The sequence below is a fragment of the Haliotis rubra genome, unplaced genomic scaffold (assembly GCF_003918875.1).
Source record: "Haliotis rubra isolate DU_JTF1 unplaced genomic scaffold, ASM391887v1 Scf365, whole genome shotgun sequence".
Taxonomy (NCBI): domain Eukaryota; kingdom Metazoa; phylum Mollusca; class Gastropoda; order Lepetellida; family Haliotidae; genus Haliotis; species Haliotis rubra.
The window spans coordinates 943,051-967,116 of NW_025767041.1; the positions used below are offsets into that span (position 1 = coordinate 943,051).

General features: G+C 42.7%; 1 protein-coding gene and 2 long non-coding RNA genes across 3 annotated transcripts; 2 read left to right on the forward strand and 1 right to left on the reverse strand.

Annotated features, from left to right (window-relative positions):
• On the forward strand, positions 1 to 8,834 carry LOC124285651 (monocarboxylate transporter 9-like). Its single transcript, XM_046721912.1, has 6 exons — positions 1 to 275; positions 2,205 to 2,399; positions 3,649 to 3,792; positions 4,395 to 5,300; positions 7,343 to 7,508; positions 7,686 to 8,834. Exons 2-6 carry the CDS (start codon positions 2,225 to 2,227, stop codon positions 7,708 to 7,710), a joined length of 1,416 nt encoding a protein of 471 aa, XP_046577868.1. The 5' UTR covers positions 1 to 275; positions 2,205 to 2,224; the 3' UTR covers positions 7,711 to 8,834.
• A 2,243-nt stretch (positions 8,835 to 11,077) lies between these two features.
• LOC124285640 lies at positions 11,078 to 22,224 on the reverse strand. Its single transcript, XR_006900859.1, has 3 exons — positions 22,212 to 22,224; positions 16,937 to 16,941; positions 11,078 to 11,246 (listed from the first exon to the last, which is right to left on the reverse strand). It is a non-coding gene; the product is annotated as an uncharacterized LOC124285640 (long non-coding RNA).
• On the forward strand, positions 15,310 to 22,537 carry LOC124285641. Its single transcript, XR_006900860.1, has 2 exons — positions 15,310 to 15,391; positions 22,038 to 22,537. It is a non-coding gene; the product is annotated as an uncharacterized LOC124285641 (long non-coding RNA).
• The last annotated feature ends 1,529 nt before the right edge of the window (positions 22,538 to 24,066 follow it).

The following is a 24,066-nucleotide window of genomic DNA, read 5'->3' on the forward strand; positions in this document are numbered from 1 at the left end:
GAGGAAAATATCAACTCAACGGTCGGTTTGTTTTGTAATATGAATTTGGTGACATCAGCCGAAATACGTGATGACGCAGTACCTGTTATAGAAAGACTCAAAGATTCCAACATGAAGTAGTGTTATAATACACGATAACAGTTCATGCCTTGCGCCTTGTGACGTAACACTCAAGACGCTACGATAGACATTACCTGATGTGTTAATCTCAGGTAAACTAGTGACACGCCGACGCGATCAGGAACTATTCTGTTAAGGAAGGAAAGCTCCATAGTGTAAGTATATAATACTGTGTAAGTATATAATACTTTGATAGATCAGAACTAGTGCTGTGTAATACCTGTAAATCTTAAGCTATATATCATATGTTGTTAATGAAACGTGAGAGTGAGATCGCGTGGTGATCCTGGGTAATTCCACCACGGTTGTTTCTGTTTTATGTCGACTTCAAGTATGTAAAAACCAATGTGCTACAATCTGTCCGACCTGTGTCTCAGATGCAATAATTAAACAGTTATTTGACTGGTAATGTTTACGTTAAAAGAGGTAAACACCTTTTGGTGAAACCATTTCATATCACATTAATATTTACATGTGTCCCTATATGTCTGTTCACATTCATATGTATGGGGACGTATCTGTGTTATCGAATGTGTTTTCGATATCTTTGTTATGTATATTATAAAAGTAGTCACGTTTTGATACAAAAAAAACACCAACAGGTAATGGTGTACGAAATCAGTTTCTGTGTACTGGCGACACTGACACGGAAGTGATTTGAGACGAATGTGCCCGGGGCTATATTAATCATGCTTTGAAGGAGAGTCGGGTTGCCTCAAGCATGTTTTTGTTACCACAGCCCGGGATAAAACTCTCTACACGAAAGTGTAAAGGATACGTGAGTGAGTGAGGTTTTTTTTTCGCCGCACTCAGCAATATTCTAGCTTTATGGCGTCAGTCTGAAAACATTCGAATCTGGACCAGATAATCCAATAATGAACATCATCAGCATCGATCTACGCAACTGGGAACCGATGACATCTGTCAACCAAGTCAGCGACCCTAACCATCCGATCCCGGTAGTCGCCTCTTACGACAAGCATGTGTTACAGAAGATATTCTACCCCGGATCTTCACGGGTAGTAAAGGATAAGTTGTTTGATAAACCAAATAGAAGCAGAAAGAAAACCCCACTTCCAGCGACGATTCTAAGAATCATTCGTCTTAACTTATCAGAAATATCGGATCAGTTATTCATTTGGATGTGTGAGGTGTTTCATTCAACTGTAATTATAGAACTACAGTTAACCTCGCATTAAGCAATATTCCACCTTAAGCGCTCATCTACTCTCACACCACATACAACTAGGATATATATTACAATCGCAGGACATCAAGGAAGTGTTTTCTCAGGAAGTGTTTTACACTCGCTTCCTCAGAGGTCTATACATATTACAGAGGCGAGTTAGGTTATCTAATTTGTCACGAAATAATTATTCATAAACATGGAATTAAAATGCAGCCTGAATTATTCACGGCTGAATAATGACTGATACCCTCCATGTAGATCATATAAACTCATCGCTCATCAGGGCGGTGGAGTAGCCGAAGTGTGGTATACACCCGGGTTCGATATTCCCATTGGTACAATGTGTGAAGCCCATGTCTGGTGTTCCCCGTGCTGATATTGCTATACACGTCGTAAAACATAACTTACTCATCATACTCTCATCACAGTGGGCAAGCAGCTACAGTGAGTGAGTGAGTTTATCTCTGATTTGACCAGTATTCCTGAGTTACATCTCGGCGTGCCTGGTTTACATGGGAGGAAATCCCGGTGTGATGCGGTGTGTTGATACACACGAGGACTTGTATCATACTGACATCCTACACAGATAATTCGGGATTTGAACCCGTCAGTGGGCTGCTCCCGAGAAGAGTGGGCCACCCGTGAACATCTAAAATTTACCAGAATAAAAGGACTGATACAGTTATGCTCTCTGAAATATTGTACGTTTTTTCAGAATCACTCAAAATGACGAAACTTAAATTTTGAATTGGCAATCCCTTAATTTTCCAAATATTGCGAAACATGAAGACATATTAAGGCACATTAAGGCGGTATTTGGAACAAAGGTGTTGCTACCAGGTTAAATGACAGTCAGATAATACGATAACTTACATATCAGTGGATTTGGATTCAGAGATCGACATCGTCCTCGCGATGGGAAAGCAACTGCATAGCATCTTCGTGGCCGCTGTGACGTCACTGTTAGGGTTCCTTATATCAAGCATTGTGACAACCGTTCACCACGGTACGAACACCCTCGGGCAGGAGTTTGGTGGCGGCTTGATGCCATGGGTTCCTATCGCCATGGTAACGTCATTTGGATTAGCAGGTATGTGCAGAGATAGTGTCTGTCTGCGAGTGTCTGAGAGTGTCTGTCACATACTATTTGCCTCACAACGTTAGATACGTTTCGAAACACGGAGTTGTGAGATATCGTGTCTCAAATACGTGGGGCAGTAACTGTTTTTATTTACCCTAAAATCGCACTGTTTTATTTTCGATTCGACATATGCTCTGTCTATCCTCATCATTACAGCGATGCACAGATAGTTACGTCATCCAGACTACTGCATATTATTCAAACATACATATTATCTTACCTCACCTCACACATGAATGTCGTTTTGTGTTTGGCTGAGCGCTCTTTTGTTATTTTCAAGCGAGTAACATTTTCTGTTACCCGCTGGGAATGCCGAACTGTGAGAATACATTTGGTACTTCATGTTAGTAATTCTTTATCTCGAGTAATTGAGTCACCTATGATGTTTGGAAATTACCGATGTTTTGCGAATGCAAATCGATTGAAGGGAGATAATTATATATTTGTATTCTTGACTGTTAGATTCTATATCATCTGAGAATCGCTAATTGCCTAAATCTGGTACTCTTTATTACGATCCGATACCTTTGCTACAAACAGTTCAAAATTAACATTGAGGTGCTCGGGAAGATAAATACGTTGTTCACAGGTCCCTCAGGGCCCATGGGTTGATATACCCTCTATGTTTGTTTATGATACCCCTCGTGACCAGAGAACAACTCATAATGTGACCCTCCATACAAACGTTTCCGTCATATCTGTGTTTTGTTGGTGTTTTTTGGTTGTTAACAACAAACACACATTACGCCCGGCACAATTCCGGGCTGATACTAACAGCCAGTCCAACACACACGTGCATGCACCCCACTTTACCCAGTGTTCCAGCCAGTCCAACACACACGTGCATGCACCCCACTTTACCCAGTGTTCCAGCCAGTCCAACACACACGTGCATGCACCCCACTTTACCCAGTGTTCCAGCCAGTCCAACACACACGTGTATGCACCCCACTTTACCCAGTGTTCCAGCCAGTCCAACACACACGTGCATGCACCCCACTTTACCCAGTGTTCCAGCCAGCCCAACACACACGTGCATGCACCCCACTTTACCCAGTGTTCCAGCCAGTCCAACACACACGTGTATGCACCCCACTTTACCCAGTGTTCCAGCCAGCCCAACACACACGTGCATGCACCCCACTTTACCCAGTGTTCCAGCCAGTAATACACGTACAACATGCTTTGATTCCTTCAGCCCCAGCATGCGGTGTGATTGCCACTGTGCAGGGAGCCAGACTGGTCAGCCTGGCCGGAGGAGTGGTGGTCACTTTGGGCATGCTGATTACCGCCTTTGCTCGGTCAGAGATCCATGTATTTATCACCCACGGGATCATCATGGGTATGTCAGTTTTCAAACAAATAAATCTCCAGCAAAATATATTCAGTCGTTACAAATATGTTATAAACATTGTATCCGCATTGTAACTCAGTTATGTACGATTTTAGTCAATTTTAGCAAAATTAAGTTTTTTTTCTTAAATCGCAACTTAGTTGTTTGATAAATACGACCCCAGGTCACAAACCAATTGAAGTTTATCACAGAGAGTCCTTGCATGGGTACCGTGTTTGGCAGCTTGACTCCTGAGAGTTTCTACTTCTGTCCTGCCCCGGGTATCCGATGGGATAAGTCATATGACTAACTTCTACAGGCATCTCGGGTTATCCGGGGTAATGATGTCCATTGTGATGCATGCACCTAGAGCATGAACGTGCGACGTGCAGTTCAGCTCTATATAAGTGACCTTATTATGAAACGAACCGTTTGAACATAAAACGTGGTTCCGTGTCATCCACTGCTGTGACTGAATAATGATTAAAACTACTAACGGTACAATTTCAAACACACAACCCCCAAATGAAGTAAACATATAAACCTGCTGGAATACAGTAAATACGACAGTAATAACACTGTAAACTCAATGTACAATTTGTTTCCCACAGGTATTGGGTGCTCCCTAGTCTATATCGGAATCTACGAGTCGGTTAAGACAGAGTTCACAAGAAACAGAAACATTGTGTACGGCATCCTCGGATGCATCAGCGTCCTTGGCCACTTCACTCATCCCCTGATACAGAACATGATCGACGTGTACCACTGGCGGGGGACGTTGCTCATCTTGACGGGGATACTCATGAACATTATACCCCTTTCCTGCCTCCTCCCCGGGGCTAGTTACAGAAGTGATGTTCCTGAAACAAGCCCTGCACAAGAAGGCCTCATCAATGACATGAACAAGAGGCTAACAGTTCGTACTGCTTTGGCTAAGAGACCCAATGGGATCAGACTATCGGCGAGACGGGACTCGGAAGATTTAGAAACTTTGTGGAACCAGAAAACTGATGAACGACACGTGTTCGCAAAGGGATTCAGGATTCTTGCAGTGATGAAGATTTGGAGAAAGACCGGTTTCTACGGCCTCTTATTTGCCGCCATTCTCTATGGGTATGGCGTGTCTGTCATCCGCGGCCATATCCAACAGTATGTCCACGAGAGAAGCTTTGCTGTCAGCGCTGGTTCTGAGACACTGTTGATAGTGTTTGGCGTGAGTGTGTGCGTCTTGACCCTGTTACAAGGAGTTGTTACCAACTATTTCCTCGACCCTGTGTACTGGTACGTGATACTTGCTACAGTCGGAGGGCTGTTGACATTCGTGTTCATCATCCCACTGCCACTAAGTATAATATTCGTTTACACAGCGTTGTTGGGAATGAGTTTTGCGGGAACAGGAAGGGAGATAACTGCATCCATCATCATCAACCTTGCAGGAGAAGACAACTTTGCCTTCCCATTTGGAATATGTGTATTCGTGTCCACAATAGCGATGTCGCTTGGTACACCGTCGACAGGTACGTGCATTGATGTGCAAATTCAGTATGTTAGCTGTATCTCGGCATCTACACGGGGTGAAGGTTTATTTGGTGAACCCCTCGTGATGAGAATGCAATTATAACGATTAGAATTGAATTGGGATTAGAGACCACGATCTAGGGAGTCCGTACACTGACCTGCTAAACCTAAGATAATTAATTGTTTTGCTTAATAAAGTGAGTAATGGATATTGATGTCAAACAACTTTCTGAACGATAAACAAAGTCCTGTAATTGTAATAAACTCTCATGCATGACTCACATATACGATTTAAGGCTATCTGCCTAATATTTATGGCTGTATACATTAGTGATTAGTTTCCTTATATGATGCACGTAAACATGCATTTGTTCCTATGATGGAGGGCAGGTATGCGCCATTGAGTGGCGTTTTCTAACGTCCATTCACCATGACATGTTTACACGACCTTTCTTCTTTCTTTGTGCTGACATAGCTGCCAAGATGCAGTCATATGTAGATCCATCCACCCTCTAGGTGTTGTCAGTTGTAAGATAGTCGTGGCGACCTATTGAGTCGTCAGTAAAGTGCAGAGGGGCCACACAAGGACAGGCGTGTTATGCTGACATAGCTGCCAAGATACAGTCATATGTAGATCCACCCACCCTCTAAGTGTTGTCAGTTGTAAGATAGTCGTGGCGACCTATTGAGTCGTCAGTAAAGTGCAGAGGGGCCTCACAAGGACAGGCGTGGTATGCCGAGATATATATCAACAAGTAGGTCGATCTCAATCGATTGCCCACAGCGTGCACTGTTCACAACGTGTGTTGCAATAAACACTCTAAAGAAGTTGACATGCTGTTGCGAGTGTTAAATTATACAGACATGGCTGGGCATGTCCAAACTTAAATAGATCCTACATAAGCATATAGGTGTATACTGTCGAGATCTCGTGTACTGTATATTAGTAGGATATATATATGATCAGTTGTTTTGTTTCTAGAGCCGCGCTTTTCCAGTTACATGATGTTTGAATTGTTTGGTCTGGGCCAGACTGTCCAATGACTGACATCGATGTATGCTATTGGGATATTACACATATCAACCTCTTGATCCCGTATAGAGGGGGCGGTGGGGTAGCCTAGTGGTTAAAGCGTTGGCTTGTCACGCCGTAGACCCGGGTTCGATTCCCCACATGGGTACAATGTGTGAGGCCCATTTCTGGTGTCCCCCGCCGTGATATTGCTGGAACATTGCTAAAACCATACTCACTCACTGTCATATAGAGGGTGTAGCTAAATGTTTATTTGAATATTTGATATTTCAATCTGTCAGCGTGTCATCTTGACATGGGAAGAAATCTGGAAGTGATGAAGGTAATCAGGGCAATTGTTGGATCTGAAGTTTCCAATCTCAGCATCTTCTCAGATGTAACTCAACTGACAGAACACGAGGAGTTCAGATCTACGAGATGGTTACACATACACATGTATTACCCATATGGGAAGGACACAGGGTAGTATTTCTCTTGTAGTGAGTGAGTTTAGTTTTAGGCCCTCATAGCAATATTCTAGCAATATCACGGCGGGGGACACCAGAAATGAGCTTCACACATTGTGCCCATCTGGGGAATCGAACCCGGGTCGTAAGCGTGACGAGCGAACGCCTTCACCACTAGGCTACCCCACCACCCCATTTCTCTTGTAAGTCCTTTGGGAGGTTACACCTTTTGGTGAACGATGATTGGCTGATTCCAGCCAATGAAATGAAGCGGCATCAAATACGAAGGAATATGGGGATTCCAGCCAATGAAATGAAGCGGCATCAAATACGTAGGGATATGGGGATTCCCCACATAGCGGGTTTCATTTAGCGTTGTTTAGACTGAAAGCGGATATGGGTAATAAAAACATTAACCAACTCGTGACGGGCATGACAGATTATCTTCCCCTCGTTATGTTAACTGTTATTCTCTCGCCAAGGCTCGAGCAATGCATATTTTATAAAATTCGGGAAAGATAATTTGTCATTCCTCTACAGCCTCTGCATTTGGATGTTTCAGCATGGGTTCTGAAGAAGGCACATTCATACAAGCCTGTGTTTGCAATTGCTGCAGTTGCCATGGCGATGGCGGCCATCATCATTTTCCTGTTACAAAAGAAACTGAAGAGGACTTCCCTTCAGTTGGAGAGGTCGCGTAGTCGTGCTTTCTCTGACGATGACTCAGGGTAGGTGACACTGATGTCTTCTATATCCAGTAGATCATAACGAATATCATTAGAATATTTCTAACCGGTCATACAAATAAATATCATTAGTGTATTCAGACATCGCTAACTCTGTGTGTGAAATGGTACATGTCACATCTGTAAGTCATAATATGTCATGTTCTACTATGCTTTCAGCGTGGTGCTTGTTACATCACTCTGAAGAACTTTCACCTTGATGCTAAGATCCATCTCTTGGTGCTAATATCCGCCACTTCCTGCCACAAGATCCGTCCTTATCCTGGTCCACTTGGTATCAAAACACAGTAATGATCGTGATTTGTGGACCGGAACTCAGTCTGCTATCGAGTTGACAATTGAGAGTTGACAGACCGTCGGGCTGTGTGTGTGTGAAGCTAATGTAACTTAGTGCAGATAACTGGGATGGTTTGCACAACTGGCCAGTGTAAAGCGTCCTATAGGATGACATCAGGAACATGGAAGTTCAGACAGGAGGACAAAGCTCTAATACTACTATGGCTCTACAACCCTACATTTGGACATTGCACCGCACGGGTACCAGTTGTACAATGAGTTTCTCCTCCACCACAAATCGAGATGTTACAGTGAGAAGCTGTAAAGACAGTAGCTAAAGTGTGTGTGAAGCAGCCATTGCGACGATCTGTCTCTGTGTTTTGTACCATGTGCGGTTATATGATTTCCTTCGTCTATGTTGTATTTCATTGGACTCTTGAGTTATACAATCACTATAAAATCATGATAGAACAGTAACTAGTTTTTCTCACAGATCACAGTCACTGATCAATGTTATTTTCCCTTCTGCTCAACCCTATCTGTAATCTGAAAGTCCTAAATGATGCAAGTCTAGCTTTTTCCCATTCTCTGAGTCCCCCACTAGAGCTTCTCTTCTAATCAAATAGAGCTATTTATTTGTATCAACATGACATACTTTCATATACTAAGAATCAGTTTATGTAGTAATGAACCCCGCTTAGTCCATATGAGTTATTATCTGCATATCGAAGCCTGTGTCTGTGCTAACTGTAAACAGATCACACCATACACACACATGTAACACTCGATGGATCTGAAGCTGCTCTTCTACAAGAAACCGTTGTCAAAACTGCAAATATGATGGAACGATATACATTTGTAGACGTCGTCACCAGCATTTGACAGCATGCATGATCAATTGTACTTTTTTACAATACACTGTACATATATATACTATAGATGATTTAGATGTTCCTGGTACTGATGATATCCGCTGGTGTGTATACCGTATGGGAAATGTTTTGTTTGTTAATAAAACGTGGTTTCTCTGCATCTTGATTTGGTTTGTTGTATAAAGCCGCACTAACCAATAGTCCAGTTATATTACTTCAGTCTGTAAATAATTGAGTCTGGACCAGACAATCCAGTGATCAACAGCATGAGCACCGTTCTACGCAATTGGGATACGATGACATGTGTCAACCAGATCAACGAGCCTGACCACCAGATCCCGTTATTCGCCTAACGCCTCTTACGACAAGCATGGATTACTGAAGGCCAATTCTAACCGGGATCTTTGGAGATGACATTGTAAATGACACTAACATTTTAGTGCGTCTTGCTAGTTTCAAGGTGACTGATCGTGGTAATGGATCCTCGGGACGTCATTCCTCTAAATGACAATCATGAATCTACACATATTGAAAGGATACGGTCTCGTAAATGTGTTTCTAAAAGGTACATGCTATTCACGTATGTGTCTACCTGAGAGTATACACTCGGCGATATTACAGTACATCATATTTCCCAGGAGACACGTCATTCCTCTAAATGACAATGATGAATCTACACATATTGACAGGATACGGTCTCGTGCATGTATTTCTAAAAGGTACATGCTATTCACGTATGTGTCTACATGAGAGTATACACTCGGCGATATTACAGTACATCATATTTCCCAGGAGACACGTCATTCCTCTAAATGACAATGATGAATCTACACATATTGACAGGATACGGTCTCGTGCATGTATTTCTAAAAGGTACATGCTATTCTCGGCAATATTACACTACATCATATTTCCCAGGCGACACGGCATCATCGTCCATACGGTTGTTGGTCTGTTCTCTGACCCGCCCCTGGCAGTGTTGGTAGCACCTGTTGGCATACTCCCAGCATGGTTTCTCACACAGCAATTCTTCCACAGACTTGTTTGGCCATCGTCCGCATTGAAACAGCTCCATGCAGTGTTCATAACTACGCACAAACATACTCTCACAGTGCTGGCTCCCGTCGCAACATCCGAAAATGATCAGACTCAAAGCAATGCCAACAGCTGACATGACTTGGGTTGTCTGAAGAAAAGAAAATAATTCGTAATATTTCATGTTGCTCGTCACTATTGTTATGAGAGTGGTTTTGTTTTTGTAATTTGTAATATCACATTGATTAAGTGATTGTTATTATGGGTCACAATGTTTAAAGTTTTGAGTGTGGGTTTTTTGCTCGCATCTCGCATCATATATGTTCAATGGCAATAGTATTTTTAGCGGTACGCCTTTTTGATAGTGCTTCAGAGTTGCCTCCCGTGGCTGGCTTCATTTTGTCTTGATTTCCGGCCGTGTGTTCGAGAAAATCGCCTAATGTTCTGAGAGAATAATGATGAAGCCTAGCTTTGCTAGAATGCTCGAGAGCTGCATAAGAGCTATATAAAGGCTGGTTGTTGCGTTGTGCGACGGGACTGATCACATCACTGGAGTTATACACATCTGTCCTACATTTCAAGACTGATCGTGTTTGTCTATATTCAACTGTTGTCATTGTAAACAACCTTCAATCAGTATATCTGTTCTCACTGTGAATGTCAAGACTGGGGGTGAGTTCATATTTTAGATTTGCGACTCAATTGCATTGTACTAAATATGTGTATTGTCATATATTTTTACTTTGCTCATTGTTTGTTCAATATATTATTGAATATTTTAGACTTGTTTGTGTTCTATTTTGCTGGTTCAACGGGGACTATTAAACATTCCGTCACGGCAAATTATTAACCACCACACTATCCAGATATGACGCACTTATGAACTGGACCATCTCCGCGCAACGGTGATGCAACGGTCAATTTGACATGAGCCAATGGATTGTCTGGTCCAGACTCGATTGGTTGACCGCCGTCATATGGCTGGAATATTGCCGCATGAGGCGTTAAACAACAACCAAACATTATTTAACATGAACTTACAAATGAGTGATATTATTTTGATTTCATTTGACTTAGAATTGCATTGCTTATGTTTTGTCAAAAATTGCTTACATATCTTTTAACAATAAATACTAAGGAAATCCAATGTTCAACAGCTTATGTTGCATCAGAACCACCTCAGATCAATAGGTATACTTTTCAGAGATATAAACATACTTCTAGCCGATCGGGCACCTGAATTGTATCCAACTGTCCACGTGTACATCATCCCTTCGTGCGATCAGACATGTTTTACAGGGATGGAAATAACTTTAAAAATGCTAGTGTACTCCGGTACAGTTGCACATGTAAAATCACTTGCCCTGATAATTGTTTCACTGTGCCTGCCGATTTTCTTGTTGATTTTTTAAATGAACAATATCATTAACATTGGAAAGTCAACTGGACACCGTACAGTGTGATATACAAATTTGCTTGCCCAACAGAAAATAAAACTGGACTGGGCCGTCGGGCAATGGGTTGTTTCCACCCCTGTCTTAAGAACGTCGTGATCGTTGTGTCCGAAGTCAGTATAACTAAAATATTGGTTTCAGTGTTTTTGACACTGTGTTGACGATCTTGCATACCAATGGCACCATTCGAGGTATACAAACATTGACATTTGTCTCTATCTGTCAGTTAAGTCAGTTTAATCAGTATACTAGAGGCGTGCACTAACAATACCAGTGAACATACATGTATTTGGAGGATGCATGTTGCACTACCATGACCAGTGATCGTGGTTGGTACATCCATGTTGCACTACCATGACCAGTGATCGTGGTTGGTACATGCATGTTGCACTAGCATAACCAGTGATCGTGGTTGGAGTATGTACGTTGAACTAGCATGGGTTCCAGGTACCTATGCATAGACGTTATTGTACACAATTCATGTTCAGCATATCATAAATCTAAAATGCATCTACTGAGAATCTGAACAAACTCTTTCAGTTTAAAATAAATAAGCTTACCTGTTGGTTGGAGAAAATGCTTGTTGAACTGACTGGTGACGATCCATCCTCTGTTATATGCGCTAAAGTGACGCCTCATTAAGGTAATTGTTTCGTCAGTGATTGTCACTTATCGGGGTATAACATGTACAATTTGGCTAGATGTGTCAAAACCTGCAGTGTAGCTACTATTGGTCATGCTGGGATAACCAGGTTCCGGTGTGTGGAGGTGACCTCTCATTACTGCCCGTGACGAGTGGTCACTGGGGGAAGGTGTGTGCAGCATCAGGGCTCATGTCAGCACAACATGTTTCTCATTGATTGTAATTAGTAGATTGGGTTAAGATTATGATCACCGGTCAGTCTGAATGTATTACCTGAGGGTATTTGACTTAAATAATATGTGAACAATCACAGCGTAAAGTCATTAACTTTAAATTTGATTACACCTCCTTCAAATAGTTGACCCACAACTTCGAATGATTAACTTTAAAAAATAGATATTGCTGAACCGAGGTGCAGTGATATCGATGTGACTTATGGTGAGGTGAAACGAGGCAACCTGAGATGAGTTGAGCTGCTGTAAGGTGAGGTGAAGTGAGCTGAAATAACCGAGGTGAATTAAGTAAGGTAAGGCCAGGTGAAGTGGGTCTAGACGAAAAGGGGTGATGTTGAAATGCAGTGAGGTATGGCGAGGCGAGACAGGAAGAGGTGAGTTGAAATGCATTGAGGTATGGTGAGGCGATACGGGAAGAGGTGAGCTGAAATGCATTGAGGTATGGTAAGGCGATACGGGAAGTGGTGAGCTGAAATGCAGTGAGGTATATGGCGAGGCGAGACGGGAAGAGGTGAGCTGAAATGCAGTGAGGTATGGTGAGGCGATACGGGAAGAGGTGAGTTGAAATGCAGTGAGGTATGGCGAGGCGAGACGGGAAGAGGTGAGCTGAAATGCAGTGAGGTATATGGCGAGGCGAGACGGGAAGAGGTGAGCTTGAAATGCAGTGAGGTATGGTGAGGCGATACGGGAAGAGGTGAGCTGAAATGCAGTGAGGTATGGCGAGGCGATACGGGAAGAGGTGAGTTGAAATGCAGTGAGGTATATGGCGAGGCGATACGGGAAGAGGTGAGCTGAAATGCAGTGAGGTATGGTGAGGCGAGAAGGGAAGAGGTGAGAGGTATGAAATGCAAATGTGAGGTATATGGCGAGGCGAAGAGGTGGAAGAAATGCAGTGAGGTATGGTGAGGCGAGATGGGTTGAAATGCAGTGAGGTTTGGTGAGGCGAGAAAGGGAAGAGGGTGATGTTGAAATGCAGTGAGGTATGGCGAGGCGATACGGGAAGAGGTGAGTTGAAATGCAGTGAGGTATATGGCGAGGCGATACGGGAAGAGGTGAGCTGAAATGCAGTGAAGTAGGTGATGTTGAAATGCAGTGAGGTATGGCGAGGCGATACGGGAAGAGGTGAGTTGAAATGCAGTGAGGTATATGGCGAGGCGATACGGGAAGAGGTGAGCTGAAATGCAGTGAGGTATATGGCGAGAAGGGAAGATACGAAATGGAAGAGGTGAGCTGAAATGCGTTGAGGTTTGGTGTGGCGAGACGGGAAGAGGTGAGTGGAAATGCAGTGAGGTATATGGCGAGGCGAGACGGGAAGAGGTGAGTTGAAATGCAGTGAGGTAGTGTGAGACGAGACGGGAAGAGTTGAGCTGAAATGCAGTGAGGTATGGCGAGGCAATACGGGAAGAGGTGAGTTGAAATGCAGTGAGGTTTGGTGAGGCGAGACGGGAAGAGGTGAGTTGAAATGCATTGAGGTATGGTGAGGCGAGACGGGAAGAGGTGAGTTGAAATGCATTGAGGTATGGTGAGGCGAGACGGGAAGAGGTGAGCTGAAATGCATTGAGGTATGGTGAGGCGAGACGGGAAGAGGTAAGTTGAAATGCATTGAGGTATGGTGAGGCGAGACGGGAAGAGGTGAGTTGAAATGCAGTGAGGTAAATGGCGAGGCGAGACGGGAAGAGGTGAGTTGAAATGCATTGAGGTATGGTGAGGCGAGACGGGAAGAGGTGAGCTGAAATGCATTGAGGTATGGTGAGGCGAGACGAGGTGGAGAGGTGAGGCATGGTGAGGTTAAATGAAGCTAACGACATTTGGAAGAGGGTCCTCATGATACTGAAACGTGCGTGTACTTGTATAAGTAGCTGCTTTACGGATTAGTTTTCTTTGCAGAAGCTAAACAAACTTCCATAGCTGAAAGCAACAAAGAGTCCTTCTACAGTGCCAGCCAAACGAGATGCCATGCCACAGTTTATCCACGTCTTGCACATATCTCCTGAATGCTCAGTGCCAGGCATGGTAACAGGAATTATTTTATCTTCTCTTGGTTCAAGGCACCGACCTCCGGCTCTCCAAGCGGACGTTCAAGTCGCTGGACTACTGAAGCGGCCACCGTTTTGTATGAGTCATTTAATGACGTGGTTGCAACGTGTGACGTTGCTGTCATCGTACCGTTTGATCGTTGCTCGGGATATTCACGTTTATTTTCCAAGGTTAAGGTTATCACCTGCTACCTGAACATAAATACCATATTGCTGACTGATGTGAACATACATTCACTTGTTGGTTTACCTGATTACACTTTGCGGCAGGAGAATGCATTTGATTTACACTTATGTATTCTCCACGATACCCGCTTCGTGGGGCGTCATGTCCGCTTCATGTCAACCCAATGTGATCATAAATCATTACCACGGAACACGTGGTAATCATATATCTCCATTTCCTGCAACAACGGGAAATTGACAGTAATCATCTTGTCTAAATTATCAAAATAGATCTGTTTTCAATCCGCAAGTATTGGACCCTCTATTATCGAGGGCTCTCTATTATCGCTCTTGAAAAAGTCATCTATTTCATTGGAGAGTCCTGTCTAATCGTAGAGATATTAAAGTATTCATCTTTGCAGTAAGTTTTTGTAAATTTTGAAACTATTATGACCCCTGCCGCCTATGCATCTAGCACATATCAAAACTTACTTCGTCAAGAGTAATCCTGCGACAACTGTAAGGTCATTTGCATATTTTCCGTCCTAAAACTACAACAGGAAGTGACGTGTTGTGGAACTTCAAGATGCACCCCTCAAATTGTATGGCATATTTTAAGGCGGCAAAAATTATTTTGTTACGTTATTGTTACCTTGTATCCAAATAAAAAGAACTTTCAGATGTTTTGGTTAGAATCATTTTTAATATGAAAACTATGTATATTCGTCACTTGCCTTAAGTAAACGTTTGACATTGTCATTTGCTTGATAATAGAGAGTTGCTTCAATTTCCAGGTCAAACGAGGCAATAAGGGTTGTCTGTATCGTATTGAACGAGTTGCGATTATATGCCACATTATCTGCGACACAAATGAAGATTAAACATCAAATATAACGAAAATGAAAATCTGTACAAAATGCCAAATGTCAGTAGGCGTTCATAATCCCGATAGCAACAGCATTAAATACCACGATAATAGAGGTTCCCATGATACTTGTTAACTGCGGCTACTTAAACCATTATCTCCCCTGGAATTGTAGGAAGTGCGCAGGTGGTATTTTCTGAACGCTTTAACTTGGATGCAAGGCGGGTCGAAATCACAGTGATCCTTGCAGTGACTCCCGTATCTGTCGATCGTCCAAGGCAACTGAGTGAGTATTATGTTGGCTTCTACACTTCTAGGAAGAAAATAGAATTGAAGTATGACATGTTCCTTCTCATACGAATAACACATCCAATGAATTAGATCTGTGAATAGAAATATGTTCTCTAAAGCGTGTGATGTTTTATCCAAGCAAGCCGAGAAGGCTCTGTATCCAATCAAGACATTTATCTGTACCTATAAATCAGTGCTTCCAGATATCGCTTTTAAATATTCGATGGAAATATCCAACCTATCCTGTTGTACGGGTCAGATTCTTGGGGACAGTGTATCGACACAACATTGAAAAGGTACATTCAATTTTTTTGTAAATTTGTCTTACGAATTGGTTACCGCTCACTCACAAAAACTATCCTAGCTGAGTGTGGACGATATCCACTGGATGTAAATTACAAAGCAGGAGTAATATAGGGGATACGGTTGCTCAGACAGCCTGATTTTCGTATTTCGAAACGATCGATCTCATGTTAAACCGTTTAGATGATTCTGGAGATATTAATTGGACCTCAGCAGTGAGGGAGTTATTGTTCCAGCGTGGCTTGTCTTATCCCTGGATGAACCAAGACGTAGGTAATAAAGAATTGTTCATGTGTATATTCAAACAAAGATGTAAAGATGTTTATTATCTAGAGCGGTCAGCTACCGTGACTGCTTCCTAATATTTACGCACATATTCAACCTATAAACTTGACATAATGCCGAACACTTACCTACGAGTCTTGCCCTCGGCTCATTTGCGTAGAGCACTGACAAAATTTCGATGTGGTATTGTTGGTTTTAACATACAATTATACAGAAGATCGAAAAGTGCAGATATCGCAATTGCCAAGTGTCCACATTGCCTTACTAAGTTAGAAAATGAATATTATGTATTACTAGAATGTCCATTGTACGACGATCTACGGAAAAAATATCTGCCATGTTATTACTACACCAACCCCAACTATCACGAGTTTGTAACTCTTCTGAATTCTGAATTCAAAATCAGCGACTGTAATATATTAGCTGTGTTTTGTACAAAAGTACCATCACATATAGTTCATATATGAATCAATGTCCAGGCGATCCGGACTCTCTACTATTATGAATGTCGATGTACTGATGGCTGCATTGCCATTCATACAAATAAAATCATCTGTCTGTCTGTCAGATCGGTGGCTCCGATGTCACATACATACACATGTGTACAATCCGCATCACTGGCCAATGATAGACATCAAGCCGTTCCTAAACATTGGGCCTTCTCCATACAACCAGATTCAACCTTGTGTCATTTCTATAAGATATGGACGGAATCATCAGTACACTACATGTATCATACAGCTCGCTGTTGTATAGGTACAATACTTAAATTATTGTATCTCATCTATCAGGTTCGTGTTGACATAGTGGTCGTTATTCTGTGGTTCCGGAATGTATAATCTCGTGTTGTTATTATCGAGTTATTTGTGTGGTATACTTTACCACTAATATATAATATTATCTAGTGTTTATTGACATAGATGGCCCGGCAGTGAGAGGGGACGCAATTCACTATGACTATCACTATTCAGTATGACCTGCCATTATATCAAACTTCTCTCCAAGTGTATGCTATTTGTGTGACGATATCCTACATGTATGTTTTGATTGTGACTAAGAAGCCACGAATATTGTGTACATGACGCTAAAACACCACAGAAAATGATTGAGAAGCAGAGCGACCTAAGTGTGACTTAGGTTGTTTTGACATAATAATATCGCATTAATCGTCATATTGAAATCTACGTTTTGGTGAAATTTCATGTTGATACATTAATATTTTGCAGAATTACAGCGTGTTGAATATGGATGATTTATACCAAAAAGACCAGTTTTCTTCTCCTGAAAACCTTCAAAAATATTCGATGGAAAAATCCAACCTATCCTATTGTACGGGTCAGGAAATCTTGGGGATGGTGTATCGACACAACATTGAAATGGTACGTTCAAATTTTTGTAAATTTGTCTCCGCTGGTTACCGCTCACCCACAAAAGCTATCCTAGCTGAGTGTGGACGATATCCACTGCATGTAAATTACAAAGCTGGAGTAATATACGGGATACGGTTGCTCAGACAGCCTGATTTTCGTATTTCGAAACGATCGTATCTCATGTTAAAACGTTTAGATGATTCTGGATATATTAATTGGACCTCAGCAGTGCGAGACTTATTGTTCCAGCATGGCTTGTCTTATGCTTGGTTGAACCAAGACGTAGAGTAATAAAGAATCGTTCATGTGTATATTCAAACAAAGATGTAAAGATGTTTATTATCAAGAGCGGTCAGCTACCGTGACTGCTTCCTAATATTTACGCACATATTCAACCTATAAACTTGATATAATGCCGGAAACTTACCTACGAGTCTTGCCCTTTGCTCATTTGCGTAGAGGACTGACAAAATTTCGATGTGGTATTGTTGGTTTTAACATACAATTATACAGAAGATCCATAAGTGCAGATATCGCAATTGCCAAGTGCCCACATTGCCTTAATAAGTTAGAAAATGAATATCATGTATTACTAGAATGTCTATTGTACGACGATCTACGGAAAAGATGTCTACCATGTTATTACTACACTGACCCCGACTATCACAAGTTTGTAACTCTTCTGAATTCAAAATCAGCTAGTATATTAGCTGTGTATTGTACAAAAGCACCATCACATATAGTTCATATATAAATCAATGTCCAGGCGCTCCGGACTCTCTACTGTTATGTCGATGTGCTGATGGCCGCATTGCCATTCATACAAATAAAATCATCTGTCTGTCTGTCAGATCGGTGGCTCCGATGTCACATACATGCACATGTGTACAATCCGCATCACTGGCCAATGATAGACATCAAGCCGTTCCTAAACATTGGGCCTTCTCCATACAACCAGATTCAACCTTGTGTCATTTCTATAAGATATGGACGGAATCACCAGTACAACTACATGTATCATACATCTCGCTGTTGTATAGGTGCAATACTTATATTATTGTATCTCATCTATCAGGTTCGTGTTGACATAGTGGTCGTTATTCTGTGGTTCCGGAATGTATAAACACCACAGAAAATAACTGAGAAGCAGTGCGACCTAAGTGTGACTTAGGTTGTTTTGACATAATAATATCGCATTAATCGTCATATTGAAATCTACGTTGTGGTGAAATTTATGTTGATAAATTAATATTTTGCAGAGTTACAGCGTGTTGAATATGGATGATTTATACCAAAAAGACCAGTTTTTCGTCTCTTCTGAAAACCTTCAAAACAGGACTTAAGTCGTTTTGCTCCTCAACACTTCGGTTTTCCTTAACAGTGCCGTGCGTGTGTACTTTCTTGTGTACATTGGTTCATAGCTTCATATACAATGTCATCCTTCCACACAGTTGGCGGTGTATGTAGGTCACATTCAATAATAGCGCATGAATATATAACGTGCAATATTCTCTCCCAGTGTATCATAAGTTGTACCATAATTTGTATCACCTTCTCTCATAGCATATAGAAAGAAGACTTCTTATCCCCTTCTGTACTGCTGTATAACACATATTATAGTTAGGGTTATTGTCCCCGTAGATTATAATTATATCTACACCGGTATGTCACATCCGTTCCTTCACAGGTATTAAGGTGGTGGAGGTGAGGTGAAATGGGGTTAAAGTCGTACTTAAGAATATTTCGCTCACATGACGACGTGCATGCGTGTGTATATGTGTGCCGCGGTATGCCGCTTAGATTCGAGCTGGTTTTATAGTGCAAGCTCACTGAGATGCCATGCCGCAGCCGAAGCATGAATACCCTTCCACTCAGACAATATTAAAACTGACCTCGAGCCGACCCGTCCTTGTATCCATTAATGCCGAGCGCCAGGCAGGGACGAACAAGTACCATATTTTAACGTCTTTTGGTGCAAGCACGGCCGGGTGGATCGGACCCGCGACCTTCCGCTGCGGGAGGACACTCCTAGCAACTACACCACGGTGGCGCTCCCGGCGTATATGGGGGCGCGGTGGGGTAGTCTAATCGATTAATGCGCTCGTTCATCACGCCAAAAGCCCGGTTTTGATTTCCCACATCGATGATACAATGTGCTTTACAGCGTAATATTGCTTTGAATATTGCTGAAAAAGCGGCGCAAAATCAACCCCATTCACTCACTCTAAGTGTTTTGAATGGAAATCCACTGGCATATATATCCTCCTACTTTGTGTACGATGTATATCATGCCCTGTATGCCACAATAAGTTGAATACTGTAATAAATTCATGATCAGCCCTGACGTGCAATGAATGATGGGGATAATTACCGGTGATATTCAGGAGTACAGTTTCTGACATCCATATATTCGATGTCAGAGTTGACAATCCACAATGTCTTGTCATAACTGTTTTGGCATGATCAGCGTCTCCATTATTTCTGAGTTCCCAGCATTTTATGTGGAATATGTTTCATTATACCCTCAGGATGAAGACCTTCCTGGCCCTGACGTCACTACTTCGTGCTTACGACGCATGCTTCTGGAGTTCCACCTTCGCACTTCAATGGATACGAGGTGTGCGGTCTCAGTCTCAGTGCATGAGCAGCTACGACATCTGCATCAGTCTCGGCGGATGTGACGACATCGTCGACTATTCCGCTACATGTTACACCTGCCAGCAGCCCTGCTTCAGTGACGGCGGGGAAACATGTCTGGGGGAAATGTGGTCAGCAATACCTGTAGTAGACGAGCTACCGCCGTACTACACTGAACTCCGCCGCGCATGGCAGCACAGCTACCGCCGTGCTATAAGAACTCGCCGCAGCGTAATTGCAACATAGCTACCGCCGTTGGACCTGTACTACGCCCCCTACATCGACGCCGACGACTCCAGGTGGTGCAACAACGTAAGGATACGGACTTTACAAAACTGGAGGCGAATCTGGTTTCTGATGAATCACGTTTTCTTTTTGCAACGTCACGACGGAAGACAGCGTCTGTATAGGAGACGTCATAAACGTTTAGCGCCCATCTGCGTCCGACAGGTGGACAGATTTGGCGGAGAAAGCGTCATGGTTTGGGGAACCATCTCATACAACCAGAAATCTGACTTGGTGATCGTTCAGGGAACCTGACAGCCCAACGCTACATCAACCACGTGTTAGAGCTTCACCTTCTCCCGATTATTGACCAACAGACACAGATTTTTCAACGGGACAACGCCCGGCCTCATACTGCACGTGCAACAATGAACTTTCTGCAGAATTCCAACGTCAATGTCTTGCCATGACCCTCTAAATCACCAGACCTCAACCCTATTGAACACCTGTGGGATACTCTGGATCGACGCGTACGTCAACGTCAGCCGCCGCCACAGACGCTGCAACAGCTCGCCGTTGCACTGCAGGAGGAGTGGAGAGCCATTCCCCAGGAAAGAATCCGGCGTCTTATCCGTTCTTGTCCAAGGAGATGCCGTGCAGTGATTGCAGCGCGTGGTGCTCATACGAGATACTGAGACAGACGCCCCCCTGGTGACAAACTGGTGTCTGTGAGATGACTTTTGAAATGACAATTTTAAACATGCCCATCTGGGTTATTATTCTGCCAAATTTCAGACTTCTGTCTTAAATAATAAAAATGCCGTGTCGTCCTAAAACTTCAGATCAAAATCTCTAAAATACAGGGGTTGCGTTTCTTTTTTGACAGAGTTTAGAAAGAAGACTTCTAATCCCCTTCCGTACTGCTGTATAACATATATTATAGTTAGGGTTATTGTCCCCCGTAGATATAATTATATCTACACTATGTCACATCCGTTCTTAGTGTATTGGTGGTGAGGTGAGGTGAAATGGGGTTAAAAGTCGTACTTAAGAATATTTCGCTCATATGACGACGTGCATGCGTGTATATGTGTGGCTGTTTGCGCTAGATTCGAGCTGGTTTTATAGTGCAAGCTCACTGAGATGCCATGCCGCAGCGAAGCATGAATACCCCACTCAGACACATTAAACTGACTCCGAGCCGACCCGTCCTTGTATCCATTAATGCCGAGCGCCAGGCAGGGACGAACAAGTACCATATTTTAACGTCTTTTGGTGCAACACGGCCGGTGGATCGGACCCGCGACCTTCCGCTCTCCGGGAGGACACTCTAGCAACTACACCACGGTGGCGCTCCTAAGTGTATGGGGGCGCGGTGGGGTAGTCTAATGATTAATGCGCTCGTTCATCACGCCAAAAGCCCGGTTTTGATTTCCCACATCGATGATACAATGTGTGCCTACAGCGGTAATATTGCTTGAATATTGCTGAAAAAGCGGCGCAAAATCAACCTCATTCACTCACTCTAAGTGTTTTGAATGGAAATCCTGGCATATATATCCTCCTACTTTGTGTACGATGTATATCATGCCCTGTATGCCACACAAGGAATACTGTAATAAATTCATGATCAGCCCTGGACGTGCAATGAATGATGGGGGATAATTACTGTGATATTCAGAGTAGTTTCTGACATCCATATATTCAAGATGTCAGAGTTGACAATCCACAATGTCTTGTCATAACTGTTTTGGCGATCAGCGTCTCCATTATTTCTGAGTTCCCAGCATTTTATGTGGAATATGTTTGTTATACCCTCAGGATGAAGACCTTCCTGGCCCTGACGTCACTGCTCGTGCTTACGACGCATGCTTCTGGAGTTCCACTGCACTTCAATGGATACGAGGTGTGTGAGTCTCAGTGTATGAGCAGCTACGACATCTGCATCAGTCTCGGCGGATGTGACGACATCGTCGACTATTCGCTACGTTACACCTGCCAGCAGCCCTGCTTCAGTGACGGGGAAACATGTCTGGGGAAATGTGGTCAGCAACACCTGTAGTAGACGAGCTACCGCCGTACTACTGAACTCGCCGCGCATGTGCAACACAGCTACCGCCGTACTACAGAACTCGCCGCGCATGTGCAACATAGCTACCGCCGTACTACAGAACGCCCGCGCATGTGCAGCACAGCACCGCACATGTGACAACACTTGATATGTGCCGCTGTTGTGCGATTTGGACCTGTTTATTTTGTGCAATAATTTTACCAATGCGGACATAAGTAATGTACTATTCTGCGTAAACGTTGCATGTTAATCTGGTATTCTGTGATTTGTAATTATGTTTCAATTCACAGTTCTTATCCACGGAAACTCACTTCCATTACGTCCACAAAAAGGGAGAGTTCAAGCCAATAGTATGAACATACTTTGATACAGCATGTATACTGAATGGTACAATGTACATGTCACAATCATTTTAGTAAATTCACGTCATTCAACAATATATTATTCCTTGTCAGGCTGTGGAGCTAATAGATGCTATGCTTTAAACACTTGCCGCTTTGCTTGGGCAGATCATGCACAGCTTTTTTGCGAATACTTGGTGTTATCTGGGATTTTCAGTAAACCATCAATACAATTTAACCAATATTCTGCCTTTTACGCCTATTTCGGCCAACACCACGACATGGTTAGTCTGTGGCTTTGCCATTTTGATTCTCCGTGCTTCGCATTCCCTGCAATGCTTGCAGCATCAGGAATTTTCCCTGCATTTTGTCCTGGCATTCTCCCATTATTTTCACCACTAGGCATTCCTATGTTCTTGCAATATTTTCACCACTAGGCAATCCTACATACCTAGACTATTTTTACCATTAGTCATTCCTACTTTCTTGCAATATTTCACTACTAGGCATTCTTAAATTCTTGCAATATTTCCACCACTATGTGTTCCTACATACTTGCACTATTTTTACCATTAGTCATTCCTACTTTCTTGCAATATTTTCACCATTAGGCATTCCTAGGTTCTTGCAGTATTTTTACCTCTAGGTGTTCCTACATACGTGAACTATTTTTACCATTAGTCATTCCTACTTTCTTGCAATATTTTCACCATTAGGCATTCCTAGGTTCTTGCAATATTTTCACCTCTAGGTGTTCCTACATACTGCACTATTTTTACCATTAGTCATTCCTACTTTCTTGCAATATTTCACTACTAGGCATTCCTACATTCTTGCATATTTTCACCACTAGGTGTTCCGCAATATTTTCACCTCTAGGTGTTCCTACATTCTTGCAATATTCTCATCTCTAGGTGTTTATAAATTTTTGCAATATTTTCACCCCAACGCTTGCCTGCAATGTGTTTATCAACAGACGTCTATGTCTGCACTATTTTCACCACTGTTTTCCTGCCTTTCTTTTCCACCACTACCTGTCACTGTTATCAGCACTGTCTTCCTGCCTATCTTTTCCATCACTACCTGTCACTGTTATCAGCACTGTTTTCCTGCCTATCTTATCCACCACTACCTGTCACTGTTATCAGCACTGTTTTCCTGCCTATCTTATCCACCACTACGTGTCACTGTTATCAGCACTGTTTTCCTGCCTATCTTATCCACCACTACCTGTCACTGTTATCACCCCTGTTTTCCTGCCTATCTTATCCACCACTACCTGTCACTGTTATCACCACTGTTTTCCTGCCTATCTTATCCACCACTACCTGTCACTGTTATCAGCACTGTTTTCCTGCCTATCTTATCCACCACTACCTGTCACTGTTATCAGCACTGTTTTCCTGCCTATCTTATCCACCACTACCTGTCACTGTTA

Excerpts from the sequence above, each read along its gene's own strand:
- LOC124285651 (XM_046721912.1), top strand. The coding sequence starts at position 2,225 with ATGGGAAAGCAACTGCATAGCATCTTCGTGGCCGCTGTGACGTCACTG. Across the intron at positions 2,400-3,648 it reads AACGTCATTTGGATTAGCAG|CCCCAGCATGCGGTGTGATT; the intron begins GTATGTGCAGAG and ends TGATTCCTTCAG. Across the intron at positions 5,301-7,342 it reads GCTTGGTACACCGTCGACAG|CATGGGTTCTGAAGAAGGCA; the intron begins GTACGTGCATTG and ends TGGATGTTTCAG.